This window comes from Aythya ferina, assembly GCF_964211825.1.
Source record: "Aythya ferina genome assembly, chromosome: 10".
NCBI lineage: Eukaryota > Metazoa > Chordata > Aves > Anseriformes > Anatidae > Aythya > Aythya ferina.
This window is the reverse complement of record NC_140306.1, coordinates 20,713,478-20,731,109: the sequence shown is the minus strand read 5'-3', so window position 1 is coordinate 20,731,109 and position 17,632 is coordinate 20,713,478. Positions and strand designations below refer to the sequence as shown.

At 37.7% G+C, this 17,632-nt stretch overlaps 1 protein-coding gene across 6 annotated transcripts in view; it reads right to left on the bottom strand.

Annotated features, from left to right (window-relative positions):
- CACNA2D3 (calcium voltage-gated channel auxiliary subunit alpha2delta 3) overlaps positions 1-17,632 on the bottom strand; it is a 468,808-nt gene that overhangs the window by 171,062 nt on the left and 280,114 nt on the right. For all 6 annotated transcript variants that reach the window (XR_014696338.1, XR_014696339.1, XM_084530631.1 and 3 more), the window contains exons 12-13: positions 11,383-11,461; positions 3,268-3,401 (exon numbers count right to left, since the gene is read on the bottom strand). Coding sequence is in view for 4 of the 6 variants with exons in the window: in XM_084530631.1 (XP_084386757.1) it covers positions 3,268-3,401; positions 11,383-11,461 (213 nt within the window). In the remaining 2 variants the exon portion in view is untranslated. The remainder of the gene's footprint in view (positions 1-3,267; positions 3,402-11,382; positions 11,462-17,632) is intronic.

Genomic DNA, 17,632 nt, shown 5'->3' with positions numbered 1-17,632 from the left:
TGGAGCTCTCAGACATTTATAAATGTGTGTGTGTATGTGCATAGGGATGTTAATTAGACTTAGCCAAAAGAATAAAAAAAAAAAATTAAAAAAAAAAAAAAGAGAGAGAGAGCAGAACTTGAAATGGTGTTGTTTTGGAGTAAAAGAGCTAGCATTTGGGTTAAAGTAGTTCCTTCATTCAAGAATACAATATCACTGTGTTTGTTTTGTTTTGTTTTTTTTAATTTCATTTTCTCATCCAACATCCCTGCCCCATGCTCCCTCTAGTGTTCTGAGCTATGCACTTGCATCTACACACGCCTGCTGTATGAACAGAATCACAGAGGTTGCTGCCAAAGCGAGAAACAGAATCACAGCGGTTCATCTAGGTTGGAAGAGACCTCCAAGATCATCGAGTCCAACCTCTGACCTAACACTATCAAGTCCTCCACCAAACCATATCACTAAACTATAAATCTAAATGTCTTTTAAAGACCTCCAGGGATGGTGACTCCACCACTTCCCCGGGCAGCCCATTCCAATGCCTAACAACCCTTTCAGTAAAGAAGTTCTTCCTAAGATCCAACCTAAACCTTCCCTGGCACAACTTTCGACCATTCCCCCTCATCCTGTCACAAGGCACATGGTAGGACAGACCAGACCCCACCTCACTACAGCCTCCTTTGATGTACCTATAGAGAGCGATAAGGTCACCTCTGAGCCTCCTCTTCTCCAGGCTGAAAAATCCCAGCTCCCTCAGCTGCTCCTCGTAGGACTTGTTCTCCAGACCCCTCACCAGCTTCGTTGTCCTTCTCTGGACTCACTCTAGCACCTCCATGTCCTTCTTGTAGCGAGGGGCCCAAAACTGAACACAGTACTCGAGGTGCGGCCTCACCAGAGCCGAGTACAGGGGGACAATCACTTCCCTAGACCTGCTGGCCACACTGCTTCTTATGCAAGCCAGGATGCTGTTGGCCTTCTTGGCCACCTGAGCACACTGCTGGCTCATATTCAGCCGACTATCAACCAATACTCCCAGGTCCTTCTCCGCCAGGCAACTTTGCAACCACTCATCTCCCAGCCTGTAGCTCTGCTTGGGGTTGTTGTACCCCAGGTGCAGGACCCGGCACTTGGCCTTGTTGAACTTCATACAGTTGGTCTCAGCCCATCGGTGCAGCCTATCCAGATCTTCCTGCAGAGCCTTCCTACCCTCGAGCAGATCAACACACGCACCTACCTTGATGTCATCTGCGAACTTACTGAGGGTAAGCACTCGATCCCCTCATCCAGGTCATCGATAAAGATACTAAAGAGGAGTGGACCCAGTATTGATCCCTGTGGGACTCCACTAGTAACCGGCCTCCAACTGGATTTGACTCCATTCACCACAACTCTTTGGGCCCAGCTATGCAGCCAGTTTTTAACCCAACAAAGCATATGCCAGTCCAAGCCACAAGCAGCCAGTTTCTCGAGGAGAACGCTGTGGGAAACAGTGTCAAAAGCCTTACTGAAGTCAAGGTAGACCACATCCACAGCCTTTCTCTCATCCAGTTAGTATTTAACATAATATTACATTCTTCATTTTGCTGAGAATTTCCATAATTTAGGGGAGAATTACCAAAAGTTAGACTAAGTTTTCTGAATATATTCCTCCCTGCAGTGGAAATACAGGCTAAAAAAGCAGAAAGAGAGTGAAGTGTAAAATTAATTCTGAAACAGAACTCTGTACTTTCTTGGGAAAAGGAAGAACTTGGTGTTGAGAAAGATGAATTTCATTTGCAACAACAATTTTAATCCAAGATTCAAAGGCCAAGAGCAAAAAGGTGAGTTGCACTAAAACACCAATTACATGGATCTTTTTCTACTATTCTCTCTAGCAAAAAGACAAACTCCCTTTAACATATACACATTGATTACTTCAAGCATTTAAAAACCAAGAGGTGAATGAGAAACAGATTTTCTTAGTCATCTCCCCATTTCATGAAATGAAAAAGGGGTAGTTTTCTTCTCACCCTGTTGTGTATCAATAACAGAAGGAGAACACAGAAGAAACTGGATTAACACCTTCTTAAAAAAAGGAATAGAGATGAGTAAGGTCGCTCCAAAAGAATAAAACCTTAATGTCCGTGCAAGTTTTTGTTTCTTCTGAGTAGCTACAGTTTTAGTATTTATTTTATATTACAAATAGCATCAGCTGAAGAATTGGAAACACCCAAACAAACGAGAAGATGCAGCAAAACTATTCACATCATAGTTGTCGGTTTTTTGGTTTCATTTTTGTGATTTTTTTTTTTAATATTTTTGCATCAATTTAAATCTTCTGAAAGCATTCCAGACTTTCAAAACAAATGAGAAATCACATTAATAAAAAAAAAAAAATGTAAAGCTGGTGCATTTTTCCGGCCTTGCCGTATTTTTCCAGAGGTATATAGAAGAAAAAGAAGAAAACAATTTTGCCATTAGTCATCTGTGATCTTCTATTCATTACATTATATACTTGGCATCATATTGTACCACATGACAGATATTTGCTGCAAACACTTGTTCTATGGATAACATAGAACCAAACCAAAATACTTAAATTGGATTAAAAAAAAAAAAAAAAAAAAAAAGAAAATAAACTAAAAGCTATTTTAGATCAACTCATGAAAATGAACAACCCTTAATGATATTAAAAAAGATGGTGTACTCAGTCACTGCATAACAGAAAATTCTGCTTTAACTCTAATGTTTCACAAGGATATCAAGTTAAAATTAGAAGGTTGCGACAAATTTGTTAACAGATCACCCAGTCAATCCACAATGAAAGGCAGAATCTTCTAGCTGTTCTTCCCCCAGGACATCACAGTTGTCACCTAGCTGTTCATCCACCATTCTATACTAAAAATATTGATTCTAGTCAATCTGTTTTTATACTGACTTATTCATATATTCTACATGTACATGGTTTAAAACATATAGAAGAAATGGTTACTCAATCCAATCAATTTCTGTTCAATGTCTGTTTTTAGTAAGAAAAATGTACATTCCGAGGTCATAAATTCAAAAATGATGCTGTGACTCATGTTTGTTTCATTTTTTCTATGTAACTTACAATGTATAAATATCTGCTGAAGTTAATTCAAACTATTTGATTGTAACAAAGATATCAAATCATGATTTTCACATAGAATTGGAGCATTCCAATGACAGAAATACACAACTAGTGTTTTTACCACAACAGTTTTACTCAGAATTCCTAATTATATGTAGTAAGCCTATATTAAATACTTCCTTATGCAGACTTACAGTGCTGTCAATATATGCTTCAGTCCATACTACATCATGCTCTTGGTCAATAACCTTTGGTCGGCTAAGAACGTGGAGGTATTCCATGACATTCTCTTGAACATCAGCTAAGGTAGAAATCTGAGTAAAAAAGCCTGTGAAAACACACAATTTGAAGTTATAAACCAGGCAGAACAAATTAAAGAAGATTTCAACAAGAAGTATGATACGTTATGTCTTTTTTTTTTTTTTGTCTTTTTTTTTTTTTTTCTGCTTCTTTATTTGCAAAGGAGAAATGCAATGAATGAAATGTTTTATCAGAAGCAGCCCCTCAAGCAGTAGTAACCAGTGAAAGAAGTCTGTAAAACTCTCAGCCATTCTTGGAGAGCAAGTTTCCCAAAACTACTATAAATCACTGCATGGCCTGTCCCAAACTCTCTATTTCCAGAAAACTTTTGTTGCTTGATGGTAAAGAAGTTTGGGGATTTTTTGTTTCTAAATGGTGCACACTTTAAAAATATAAACTGGTATCAATACCTTTGTACAAAAACATCTCATCCAAAGTTTGTCTGGTTTCAAGCAGCATTACTGATTAGAACTACAGACACAAACCAGTAGCTGTCAATGTTCTAAAATGCTCATCCTTGTAGAATGTTACTAAACCTCAGATAACAGCAATAGGTTATTTTCCCAGGTCACCGGGAATGGAGACTGCAACTAGAATTGCTTGGCTAAGTATTCACAGCTTTATTAATCCTTTGAAACATCTCCTACAAACTGAGAACACTGAGAACAGCAGAGGCCACAGCTGTTTGAGCTGTCACCACTTCCTTACCATTGCTTAGACGTCAATTACCTTTACAACACAGTGACCTTGGCATCTGGAGCCCACATCATGAAAGGGTTACAAAGGACTGACAAATTTCAAGGTTATAGTTCCATCAGGCCTTACTTAACTGCATCAAATGCCCTTAGTATAAATTCATTTCCTTTAGTGAGAAAAGAACAATATGGAATTTTCATGAAAGGTCTCGATGCAATTTTAGTCTTTTGATATGATCATATCTTCTGTGGAGCTGCAGTATCAAGCTTCAGCAGAAAACTTGGCAGCTTGAAAGAACTTTTGAGCTGTGTTTATTATAAACAGGGCCAGGCCTAGCAAGGTTGCAAGGGTGCTCTGTGGTCTGAAAGCTAGAACTTTCTGATTTGGTACATTTGCCAATAATTTGTGCAGCACAAAACTGATGTTTCTACATAAATTCCATCTCATCCCAGCCATAGATTTACATGTATATATTAAAACACAGTGTAAGGACAGACTTAAGGGCAGAGATCTATAAAATGACAATTCATATAAGTTGTTTAATGAATATTTTCAACTTAATAAGAAAAAAGTTTTTTCCCATAATCAATTTTACTATACTATCAAGTCAGATATTCATAGTATATTAGTATAGTATTCAAACTCATCATGTACTATATACTATGCTCGTAATACAGCATACAGTATACTGTTCAAATATTCAGGATTCTACTTAAAGGATTTTATTTATTTTTTTTTTCTGTTAAGTCTAGTATTATGTGAGGAGGTTAACTGAATGCTAAACATAATATTAAGGCAAGTGGTTTTTTTTTTTGCCTCAGGTTTTGAAAATATTTTCTGACAGAGTAAATTGATTGACATAAGTTTAATTAGGAAACCTGTACTTGAAAAAGCGGAATTCTATGTATGAATTCAGTTCCATGTTGAAAATAATAAAAAATACATATATAGCATGATTTTATGAATTATTGCCTTAGAACACTTATGAGAAAATGCAATGTTTAAATTACTCTTCCAGAAATGCTGCCTCCTCCAATTTTGTCACTGCTGAGACTCCCAAATCAAAATGTGTGGGTAATAAGGGATATTTCACTATCTGGTCCTTTTCGTTTGGTGTAAATGAATGTCAATACAAGCTATTCACGTAACTTTATAACTTATATATATACACACATATGTATATATATTTACACACTGTGGCTTATAAACCTTTCAGTCAAGGATTCAAAATACACTAGAACTGTGTGGACCCCTCATTTTACAGCAGGTGATCTACACTTTCCTTACAGCAGTTCTGAGTGTCTGAATTCTGGTATGCCTCATTTCAGAAAGCTCAAAAGAGAACCAATATTGGAAGCCATTTGTGTTCAGCATTGTTCACATCTCAAGTTACATACTCAAAAATCAAGGTCACTCACAAAAAATCAGAAAAATAAAGCAGAGGCAAAAGTAGACTACTAAGCCTTTTGCCTTTCTTCCTTCTACTTAAAATAGTGTACAGTGTCTGCAAATCAGGATTCAGATCACTAAAAGGAAAGAGCACACAAAACACTGCTCATTTATTTGTGGGAGACGTGCAACAGGGGACCTCCAGTTATGTTCACCTCTCCTGTTCTCCTGCTACCAAATACATACTTTCAATTGTCCCCATGACAACCATAATTGCCCTTAGAGACCAGACTTAGTCATTGTTTTGTTCCAGTGTTTTCTATGCAATTTTATATCACCACTCCAGTATTATTTGTTCTGTTTAGCTCATGAACTTTTCTGAACTTGAGCTGTCCTGGTTTCAGTTGGGATAGAGTTGATTTTCCTCCTCGTACCTGGAATGGTGCCATGTTTTGGACTGGGATGAGAGGAGTGCTGATAACATGCTGATGCTTTAATTGTTGCAGAGCAGTGCTTACACCAAGCCAAGGACTTTTCAGCTTCTCGCTCTGTCCTGCGAGCGGGCAGGCTAGGGGTGCAGCAGGAGCTGGGAGGGGACAAACCCAGGACAGCTGACCCAAACTGGCCAAAGGGGTATTCCATACCATCTGACATCATGCTGAACAATATATAGGGGTGGCTAGCCAGGGTGGCAGAGGCCGGACTGCCAGGGTTAGGCTGGGCATCGGTCAGCAGGTGGTGAGCAATTGCACTGGGCATCACTTGTTTCATACACATTATTAGTAATAGTACTATTATTATTATTATTATTATTATTATTATTATTATTATTATTATTATTATTATTATTATTATTATTATTTTCCTGTCTTAATAAACTGTCTTTATCTCAACTCACAGGCTTCACTATCCCGTTCTTCTCCCCCATCCCAGAGAGGGAGTGGGGAAGTTGAGCAAATGGCTGCGTGGTGCTTAGCTGCTGACCGGGTTAAATCACAACAAGTACATATCATGCCAATATTTGCACTTCTCTTACAGCAGTGTGCAATGGAACACTGTAAATGGAGCAGAGATCTGCTTGCACTAAGTATTGTACAGTGAACAAAGTGGTAACACGTGTACTTATTCCCTTAATATATATTAAATAATGTCTAAAATGTCAGAGCAGATTAACTGCTTGAAAAATTGGCATTGCATCTAAGGCGATAACAAGGTCATTTTTAATCAAACAGTACTTTCACACCCATACATGTTGAAATCAGTTAGTTAACACTTTTTAATGTCATACTTCAATTAAATTCAAAATCTCAAAGGCTCATTTAAAAAACACTTGTCTATGCCTGGAAATTTGTTTAATCACAGTTTGTAAGTTACTTTTCAGATAGAGAATACCTTGCTGGAATTTACTCTGATTGCATCCTGAAAGTTTTAATGTCAGTTTTTCAAGTGAAAAAAATTGTTTGGTAACACTTCAAAGTCTGATACACATTACAAGACACTGATAATAGTGAACATTGTAGGGTTTTTGGTGGTGGTGTGTTATTGTTTGTTTAGAAGAGATCCATCTGGACTAAGAACAGCCAACTTGAGCAGACACCTACTTAAGCAGTTTATTCACAAGTATTGTTAATATGGATGGATATTACATTAGATATTTCTCCTTGTAGTGTTTTTAAGAATTCCTTTTCTCGTATCTGATATAACACCTTACATAATATCACAAAACTCTTCAGGCAGCATGTTACATTCAAAGTATTCATTTCTTGCTGTAGTACTTGCAAAATGTATCCCTAAACTGCACAATAGAGAGAACAATTTCTTATCCCTATTTCCTAAGACTAACAGAGATAATGATTCAGTCTCTGTTATTCTGAATCAATTTTGAACAAACTTGAAAAAATAAAGGTCTCAAAGACAAATGAAAATTTGTGGCTCTGCCCAGATTGAAAGTGACATTGAGCATCCTGTTTGAAAGGAGCCAGATGGTAAAACAGCACGTGTATACTGGCATGCATGTAGTTGCAGGCTAGCTGTGCAGTGCTCCTTGCCAGAGAGTATGACAGAGAGTATGACAGCTAGAGGAGTCAAGGTTAGCAAGTGGAGGAAAAAGAGTTTAGTGTGGAAAAAAAAAAATAATAAATCATTTCTGTATTTCACAGATCATATATCAGGCTGCAACAGAAGGAAAGTTGAAAGAAAGAATGTTAAATACTTTATTCTTTTTAATTGGTTAGTTTCAAATAACTAAGTTTAAAGAAATGTAAAAATTGCTGCTAAAGATATGCAAAAGACAAGTCTTAGATGAAGATGGTGTCAACCATATGGATTCTCTCTAGATTTTTTATAATGTGATCTCTAGGTTTTTTATAATGTGATTTTATAATGTGAGTTTCATTTTCAATCTTTGCAAAGTTCCTTGAAGATTTAGTCTGTTTAAATATGGTTTGTATCCTTACAAATATGGTTTGCATGCTTTTGTAATTCACATTAGGAAAACTTAACAAAGATTTTATCATTTCCATGAGTCATTTAATATGAAGTTAGCTATCTTTTATGAATTTATGGTTCATCTATTTACTTATTTATATAAAAGGTTGTTTTCCTATTGTTTTAGCCTCTATTACAGAAAAGAGAAAGGAATTGCAAAAGCTACACAAATTACCTTTCCCATATTTTGACGCTTGTTCTAATATTTGGTTTTGGACTTTCTCCTGTTGAGAAAACTCCACCAAAAGTTACTATAGCATAGCTAGAGACAGCATTGGGTAGTATTCTTAGTTCATTTTCCCTGGTACATTTAGACATGTTGATGATTCATGTGTTCATAACTGTGTGTAACAAATGTCAAACCTCACAGGAATTAGCTTCCTAACACTGATAAATTAAACTCCTATCCAGAGATCAAATGGGTTTAAAAACCTTACTCTTCCTATACCAAGGTTTTATCATCAGATAAAGACATGCTCTGAAATTCTGAGCACAGTTGCTGAGGCCATGTAAACAACAGCAGCAAACCTGTGCTTAAATTTTTGCATTCTAACACCTGCTTCTTAGTTCTCTGGTGTGTGAATTATGCTACCCCAGAGCTCCTTGCAGTCAGCACTAATTTTTGTCCCCAGCAAGAAAAACTTGTGAGGGAAATGAGTAAGATTTGGTAATGACAAGTATGAGATACATATAACAATGTAGTTAAACACAGATGCTTATGCTCTGCCTTTCTATATTACACAGTCCATTGCAGTTTTTGGATAGATTCCTTTCCTCTAAAATGTCCAACATTAGACATGGAACTTTTAAAAATGCCTCCAAATGATTTATTTATTTTTTTTTTACACAGAGTGCAGCACTTTTCGTTTTCTGGACCCATGTAAAATAAATGCAATACTATTGCAACTAATAAAACATCAGAATTAAAAAAAAAAATCCTCTTTGCATAGGGACCGAGGGGAAATTCATTGTTTCACTGCAGCTGTAAAGCTCCCATGGAGAATTCACCCCCTCCTCCTAAGAGGCCTCTCAAGCAGGTGAACAGTATCTGTAGCTGGCTGCCTGCCACTCCCCACAATAGCCCAGAGTGCAGGAGGTGCTGGGGTCATGCTATTAATGGGAATGGATGTGACTGGGGCTTCCTGTAAGCAACTCTTCTCTGCTAATACAATAGTCTATAAACTGCTACAGCTGGGGCACAATTTGCCTCAGGGCTGATCTGTCCTCTGCTGGCAGTTAGATAGCCACTATCAGACCTCTGATATGCACAGCAGTTTTTCTTCAGTGCTTTCCCAGCTTCTGCTCCTTTGTACTGATGAATCCCCTCCTTTATCCATTTTGCAATATGCCAGCCGCAGCGATGCTGGGTAATTAATAAACATTCTGAACAGAGGCTGTCAAATTGCTAATGCATAGAGAAATTTCCTGGGGAGTGGGGGGCATTTAATGCTGTCTGTTTTGTTAGTCAGTAACACATTAACTCCCATCTTTCTCTTACAGCTTTCTACTGGAAGTGACTGCTGAGGGAAAGGTAGTAAGTGCTTACTTTAAAATCTGGCACATGCATGCTGTGCATTTAGGAAAATCTTATTTTTGTTCACTTGAGGATGTTAGTAAATCTTAATTCTTTTCCTTCATGTACACTTTCATGATACAGAAGACTGAATTGCACAAACCACTCTAGAGGGTCACTGGGGCTCCTGAATGTTTTAATGTATTTAAAATGGTTTGATGTTTTGCTTCATCAAGTGAACTCCCTCTAAATATGCCCTACTTATACACAGAAATGTAACAGAAAAAGGGGAGGGGTGAAGTTATGTTGTTGAAGGTTTCACCATCAGAATCTAGAAGCTAAATACAAGGTGGTATGAATTTCCCCTGTGACCCTTTTTGATGGAAAGGACTGCTGTCCACAGTCCAGTCAGCTGTAAAACCTGCAAACAGCTTTCATCTATGTTGTGCTTCCAAGGGGAAAATCACTGCAAGGAAAATTGATTTTAGGGCCATCGACCCTCAGTGACAACAACATACTTTGGCCCATCCATGCAAGTAGTAAACTGCAGTCCAGCCATATAGCCAATCTTTAGACCAGCTTTACTACACTGCTCATCTGTCTGCGCTGTAATCCCTCCTTTCACTAAAAGAAAATGGGTGAGCTCTAGCTGAAAATTGTAAAGGAAAAAACTCTAAATCCATACTGCCTGACATGACTATTTATGCTGAATCCAATTATGATTTTCAAAGCTGTAAGAAATCATTTATTTAATAATTAGAGGTAAAAGACTTTTTGAATTATAAGCTACCAGAAAACAGGTATTGTACCTACTAAACAGTAATAAATAAATAAATAAATAAATGTAGTATAGAAGAAACAGTCATTAAGCTGCATTAAACTGTTTAGTTGATCTACTTTGTAAGATTCTAACTGGAAGCAACATGGCTCTGAAAAGAACAAAGTAGTCCTGAAGAATGATAAAGGTGACCCCTCTGAGAATAAAGACATGGACCAGATGATCTAGTGAGGCAGTCTCTATTGCCTGGTCCTAATTTCTGAGTTTCTGTACTTAGATCTTTATGAATCTGAACAGCAGGGCTAAAAAGCTAAAAGATTTTGTTGATTAAATTGCCTTCAAAAAGATGCTTCAAAGGATTCTTATACTATTACTTAAACTAAATTATGGTGTAATATTAGCTGATTAAGACTTCAAACTAAGTAATTTCCATCAGCTGGACATAACAGTAGTTAAAGAAATAATGACTAAATGGATAGCACCTGATGCAATTCATCATAATATAATGTGGCACAAAGGAAGTTTTGTTGTTGTTGTTGTTGTTGTTGTTTTTTGTTTGTTTTGGTTTTGTTTGTTTGTTTTTTGTTTTCCAAGAGAAAACCTGAAGAGTAATTAGTTTTTTGTGTGCACTTTTTTTTTTAACCTCTGAATCATTCTTACTTATTTACTTATATTAGTCAATCATTTTACTGTAGCATCTCAGCATCTTACATGTTTTAATGCCCCTTCTTACAGAATATAAACCTGTTTTTTCAATTACACTGTCAGCTCCTCAAGGGACAGGATGTCTGGTGTTTTACATTCCACGCCTAACTCAACAGGACTCACACCCAGTGTTCTTAGGTACCAAAGTAACTGTGACCAAGTAGTAACAGCTACAACAGGACAACCAATTTGAAACTAAGGTTTGGTCTCTGAACTAAAATTTAAGACCACATCTTAAAAAGATTCAGATGTTTTAAAAAAGAAAATATATTTTAAATTACATGCTATGGATAAATAAGTTTTTTTCATCCTGGAAAAAAACAACCCATCCTCTTTGATTAGTTGTCAGTGGCACTGTACCTGTAAAACAGGTCAATTATTCAGGAAGACCCAGTGATACAGTTTTGAAAGCAAGGCTTTCACAGTTGAAGGTTAACTAACCTTTGTTAGCACAGGCCATCCACTTCAGGTTATCAGCAAAAGCAGCTTCTCTTCCAATCAGATAGGTAAAAATACGAACCTGAAAATACAATGAAGAGATCAAGTCAATTAATGCTGCAGCCACTTAAAACCTACACAGTGGAACTTCCCATACAGATATGCAGTTCAGGTATGGATAGACCCTTTTTAAGAAAGTATTACTGCAAGTAATGTCTTCATGGTGAAATATGGCTTTTGTTCGATGTAACAGAACAGCTGATCTCTTTTGATGTTTCTAATATCTGACATGTAACAAACGTTTAGGTTACATGGCTGAAGTATAAGTGAGAATAAACTAAAACCATCAGAGTACATGACAAAACAGTGTTTTATGCAAATCTGTTCTGCATTTATGAATTCAGAAAATTGCTGTGGTGTGGAAGAAGAGGCATAAATAGTAAATACTACTATGGAAGAATCTGAAACTCCAGGCAAGCCAATTCCCATCGGTTTTCAAAATTCATATGCCATTGTCCCTGTGTCAGCCTAGAGGCAGGTACCCACAGGTGGTACTTGTGCTATCATCAAGTGATAAATTGAAGATTTGTGTGCAGGGTTGCAACAATTCCAGATAAAAGCATCTGTGCAAAGAGCCACGCCACTGGGCTATGCATGTGCGTGCGCAGATATACACAAAGGGACATCTGTTCAGAGATCCTGCAAATGCAAAATATTTGCCTCATATCCCCTTTTCTCTTCAGATAAACATACATGTACGTTAAGGAATCCTTCCAATCAAGCAGATCAACCACAACTTTATTGTATTTACTGCAAAACAGTATCTGTCTCATCTGTGTATGCTGACTCTATGCTACTTTCTTTTAACAGGAGTGGGTGAATTAACATGAGCTAATGTTATTTTCAGTAATGTGGACAGCAATAAGTAATGCTAAAATACCTGCACATTGACCTATACTATCTCTGCTAAATGATTTTCACTAACACAGCACACTGATATCAAACTCCATGATAGTTTTTGCAATGTGATGCTCTTTACACAGCCCCTGAAATAAACTGACTTAAGTAGCTAAATCCAAGATTAGCGTTAAGGATTTGTCTTTCAGGTTTGATAGAAGCTCAGACATAGAATTTGGACATCTGAAATATTTTTTTTTTTTTTGAAGGGTATCATGGTCATTCCCAGTCATAGTCTCCCATTATCAGATATTTCTAGCAAACACTCTATTCGTTTCTTCTCAAAACATCACACTTGTCAAGTTTGTCCAGAATAAAACTTTAAAGTACATGGCATACTATCTGGGAGGTAATAGACTTGTACTTCTGCTCTCTTTTTTTTCTTTTCCTTTTTTCCTTTGATCTTTTTGTTAGCATTATTACTGCTTCGTGGCTTTTTCATGATCAAGATTAGCATCAGTTTTATACCTACTGCAATACTGCTTGGAGAACACTGTTCTGCAAAGAAGATCATCAGTTACTCATCTCTAACGTCTGTGAATCTACAGGTATAATTTGATATGGGCCATAGAACACACAACACAACAAAAAACTTTTTCCAGGATGCAGATAAAAAACCCTACACAAGAAATAATGAGACTTCAGGTATGAGACCTAAAACTTTGAAGATTTGTATGGTATTATACAGCTTTCCTTGTTTTTGTTTGTTTGTTTTTGTTGTTTTGTTTTTTTTTTTTTTCTGTTTGTTTGTTTGTTTTGGGGTGGTGGTGGTGGTTGTTTTGTTGTTGTTTTTCTTTTTTTTTTTTACTGATATACAATTTAATGTTTTTCTGTACCAATATTAAAAATGCTTGAGGGCTGGAAAAAAGTAAAGCTAGTACATGGCAGATTATCCCCTTGCAATCTTCAATCTGGCCTGGAAATTTCAGAGGAAATTAGATTTATATAATTAAGGCCATGACTTCCAAGACATTAGCAGTGTCAGAATGGATACAGGAAGACATGAAAGGAAATGTTGAAGAAAAAAAAATCTGAGAAAGGTTATTTGGCTCTGGCCCAATAACCTAAAAGAAGACTTGAACTTAACTGAATTGTGAGAGAAATAAACAGCTTTTTTTCAGGAGTATAGGACAATTTCTGAGGAGAAATTACTCTTTCAGTTGGCCAATACCAGTTATGTGCCCTGTTGCAAAATGCAAAAATGGTTTTCACATTTTAGATGTGAGAAAAAGCAGCACTGTGTGCAAAGATTGTGACCAGACTTTTAAATTCCTTTAAAGACAACATCTCCAGCAATAGCCTTACACCAGAGAAACAATTCTGATTTTTACGAGTAAGTGCATTCACACACACAAATGCACGCACAATTCTCATCTGAAAAGAACAGTAGCAGACAGATTGTTCAAGACCTGAATAAAATCCATCTAGAGCTATTTGTTACAAGAATAAGTTGCTCATGAATTGCCTGAAAGTAGGAAGAGGAGCATCCACTTGTTATTATTAGGAGAAATACTGTTTTGAAGAAAAACTGAAGGCTACCCGAACATCCTGGACAGAACAAACACCTCACGAGGTCATGGGGCATCCCAAGCTAGGGGAATGGCCCATGCAGGGCAAGGCCACTTCTCAAGGGGACCTCAAGATGCTGAAGGCCTGGGCTGACAGCATCTTCATAAGGTTCAACATGAAAACGTCCTGTATCTGGCACAGAAAAAAAAAAAAAAAAAAAAAAAAAAAAAACCATGCACTAGCACAGGTAACAGGGAGATGGTTCAAAAGCAACTTTACAGAAAACTGCCTTGGGTCCATGGGAAACAAGAAGCATGGAGCCCCTGAGGCAAAAGAGGTCAAGTGCATACTGGGCTGTATAAGCAAGGTGTACACCAGTGAGATTATTCCTCTCTATTCCAAGACCACATCTGGAGTAATGTCACCCCACTACACACACCAGTTCTGGACTCCCCTGTACAAGACAGACACTGACTCACTGACTCATTCTCCTTGAATGCAGCCTCTAAGATGGCATGCAGCCTCTAAGATGGCAAGGGGGAAAAGTCAGAAAAACAGAAACTCTGAAGAGTTCTAAGGAAAAACCTTTTAATCATGAGTGTGATAAAATATAAGAAGACATTGTCCAGAGAATTTGTAGAACCTGCATCCTGGGAGATATGCAAGATCTGGCCAGACGAGTTCCTGAACAGACTAATCTTATTTCACCTTCTCTGAACAAGTTTATTTTCTACAGAAGTTTTAAAATGTACTTGGAGGATTTCTCTCTTTACTCTCAGTTGTGATACTATAGTCCTCATTGTCCCCTTTTCAGTTTTCGTAATGGCCAAATCCTTTCTAGGCATACAGAGTGTCTTGCATTATTATTTTGCCTAAAGACAAGACTTAAAACACAAAATCTTCTCCAGTCTTTCAAAGATAAAATGTAATAGAATTCAATCGTGATTTATATTTATGTCATTTTAAAAAAGATATGCACTGTGTACTGTTGTTAATTAGTTTGAATTAAATAGTATGCATAATCCGACTAAGAGTCTAGAGGACACAGCATTAAAGAATAGTACTTTCATGCTTTGTTGATAGCTACCAAAACCATTAATAAAAAAATCTTTATTTTCTAAACACAAGTGAAAGGGCACAGTGAGATTTATACACTGAAAATATAGCATAAATCACTGTCACAGTTTATCTTTCTGAAAATAATGCTAGAATATAGCCTATGATGAGACTGAATACATCTGAGAGATTTATATCTAATGATCTGCTTTAATCTATACAGAATCAAAAGACACTGTGCTCCTAATAAAAGGAGACCAGCCTTATCTAAAAGAATGAGTGGTAAGCATGATAATAGGTCTAGGCAGCAACCAAACTGCATTAAACCTACAAATAATAAAATTTCAGGAAATAGGTATCATAGATCATTATGAAGAATGGACTGCCTCTGTGATACTGTTGCAAGGATTTTAATGATTTTTCTCTGAGTGCATTTTAAACATATAGTTTATTTGGTATCTGCAGTTTCTCTAAAAGTTATTTAAAGCATCATCAGAAATACTGCTAATTGGTTGGCATTACTTCAAAAATATAAATAAAAGCTATAGACAGCTCACACTGAAGATGAGTGATCATGTCATTAAATGCTCCTTATCCCAATGAGTTTTGTATTTTTCTCTATTCTCTTTTTGCTGCAACATTATATAAATGGCATTTACTAGGTCTACCATAAAGTACAAAATCTTCTGTAAAAAGAAATATGTGCTAAGCTATATTTTTAAAATGCCATCTCTATACTGTTCATTACTTAATAAAGTGATTTGTTATTTATAGTAATATAAGTTCCCAAAGGTATTCTAGTTTAAAAAACAAACAAACAAACAAACAGAGATATTGAAGTTTACCTTTCTTTGTTGATTTTAAAGATACATTAATGGGTTTTATGGATATTGTTTAATTCTCCATTCAGGATAGTAAGAAAAATTCCCAAAATCAGCTCCTATAGCAAACAATTCTGATTATTAACCTACTTCTAAAAGTTTCGTTGATCAGTTCATTGAATCCACCAGTGGAAGGTTAATCCTCTGTGGGCTTGCAGTGGGAAACACTCATGCATCCCTAACCATTCAGAGTAGAATCAGTTGTACGTACAAAACAAAGCTTGCCATGTCGCTTTCTGCTGTCTGAGATCACAGGAACGACTTAGGTAATAAATGAAGTCAAAACTGAAACTTTCCTGAGTAAGTCTAGAATCTAAATCCCATTTTTCAAAAATAAACTTGGCTCTACATACCTTTTTTATACTGGTTTTACTGTTTTGAATAGGCATAAAGATAAATCTTACATAATAATTCTAGATGCACTGGTACAGACAAATTGTATGTTACCAATAAGCAGGGAAAAAGCAACTGTGATCACAAAACTTCTTTTCTGTATCTATGTAAAAATATAACATAAGTCAACAGTACAGCATTACTGCACTACCTCTGAAAGATAAGTTCTAATTACTTCAACTTCTGCATGTGGACGAGGCCTACACAGTGATGGGTTTACATACAGAATCACAGAAGCACCTAGGTTGGAAGAGACCTCCAAGATCACCAAGTCCAACCTCTGACCTAACACTATCAAGTCCTACACTAAACTATATCACTAAGCGATAAATCTAAATGTCTTTTGAAGACCTCCAGGGATGGTGACTCCACCACTTCCCCGGGCAGCCCATTCCAATGCCTAACAACCCTCTCAGTAAAGTTCTTCCTAAGATCCAACCTAAACCTCCCCTGCCGCAACTTTTGACCATTCCCCCTCGTCCTGTCACCAGGCTCGTGGGAGAATAGACCAACCCCCACCTTGCTACAGCCTCCTTTGAGGCACCCGTAGAGTACGATAAGGTCGCCCCTGAGCCTCCTCTTCTCCAGGCTGAAAAATCCCAGCTCCTTCAGCCGCTCCTTGTAAGACTTCTTCTCCAGACCCCTCACCAGCTTCGTCGCCCTTCTCTTGACTCGCTCGAGCATCTTCATGTCCTTCTTGTAGCGAGGGGCCCAAAACTGAGCACAGTACTCAAGGTGCAGCCTCACCAGAGCCAAGTACAGGGGGACAATCACTTCCCTAGACCTGCTGGCCACACTACTTCTTATGCAAGCCAGGATGCTGTTGGCCTTCTTGGCCACCTGAGCACACTGCTGGCTCGTATTCAGCCGACTACCAACCAATACTCCCAGGTCCTTCTCCACCAGGCAACTTTCCAACCACTCATCTCCCAGCCTGTAGTTCTGCTTGGGGTTATTGCGCCCCAGGTGCAGGACCTGGCACTTGGCCTTGTTGAACTTCATACAGTTGGCCTCAGCCCATTGGTCCGGCCTATCCAGATCTTCCTGCAGAGCCTTCCTACCCTCGAGCAGATCAACACACGCACCCAACTTGGTGTTGTCTGCAAGCTTACTGAGGGTAAGCACTCAGTCCCCTCATCCAGATGATTGATAAAGATACTAAAGAGGACTGGCCCCAGTACTGATCCCTGGGGAACACCACTAGTAACCGGCCTCCAACTGGATTTGACTCCATTCACCACGACTCTTTGGGCCCGGCTATCCAGCCAGTTTTTAACCCAACAAAGCATACGCCAGTCCAAGCCAAAAGTAGTCAGTTTCTTGAGGAGAACGCTGTGGGAAACAGTGTCAAAAGCCTTGCTGAAGTCAAGGTAGACCACATCCACAGCCTTTCCCTCATTCACCAAGCGCATCACTTTGTCATAGAAGGAGATCAGGTTTGTCAAGCAGGACCTGCC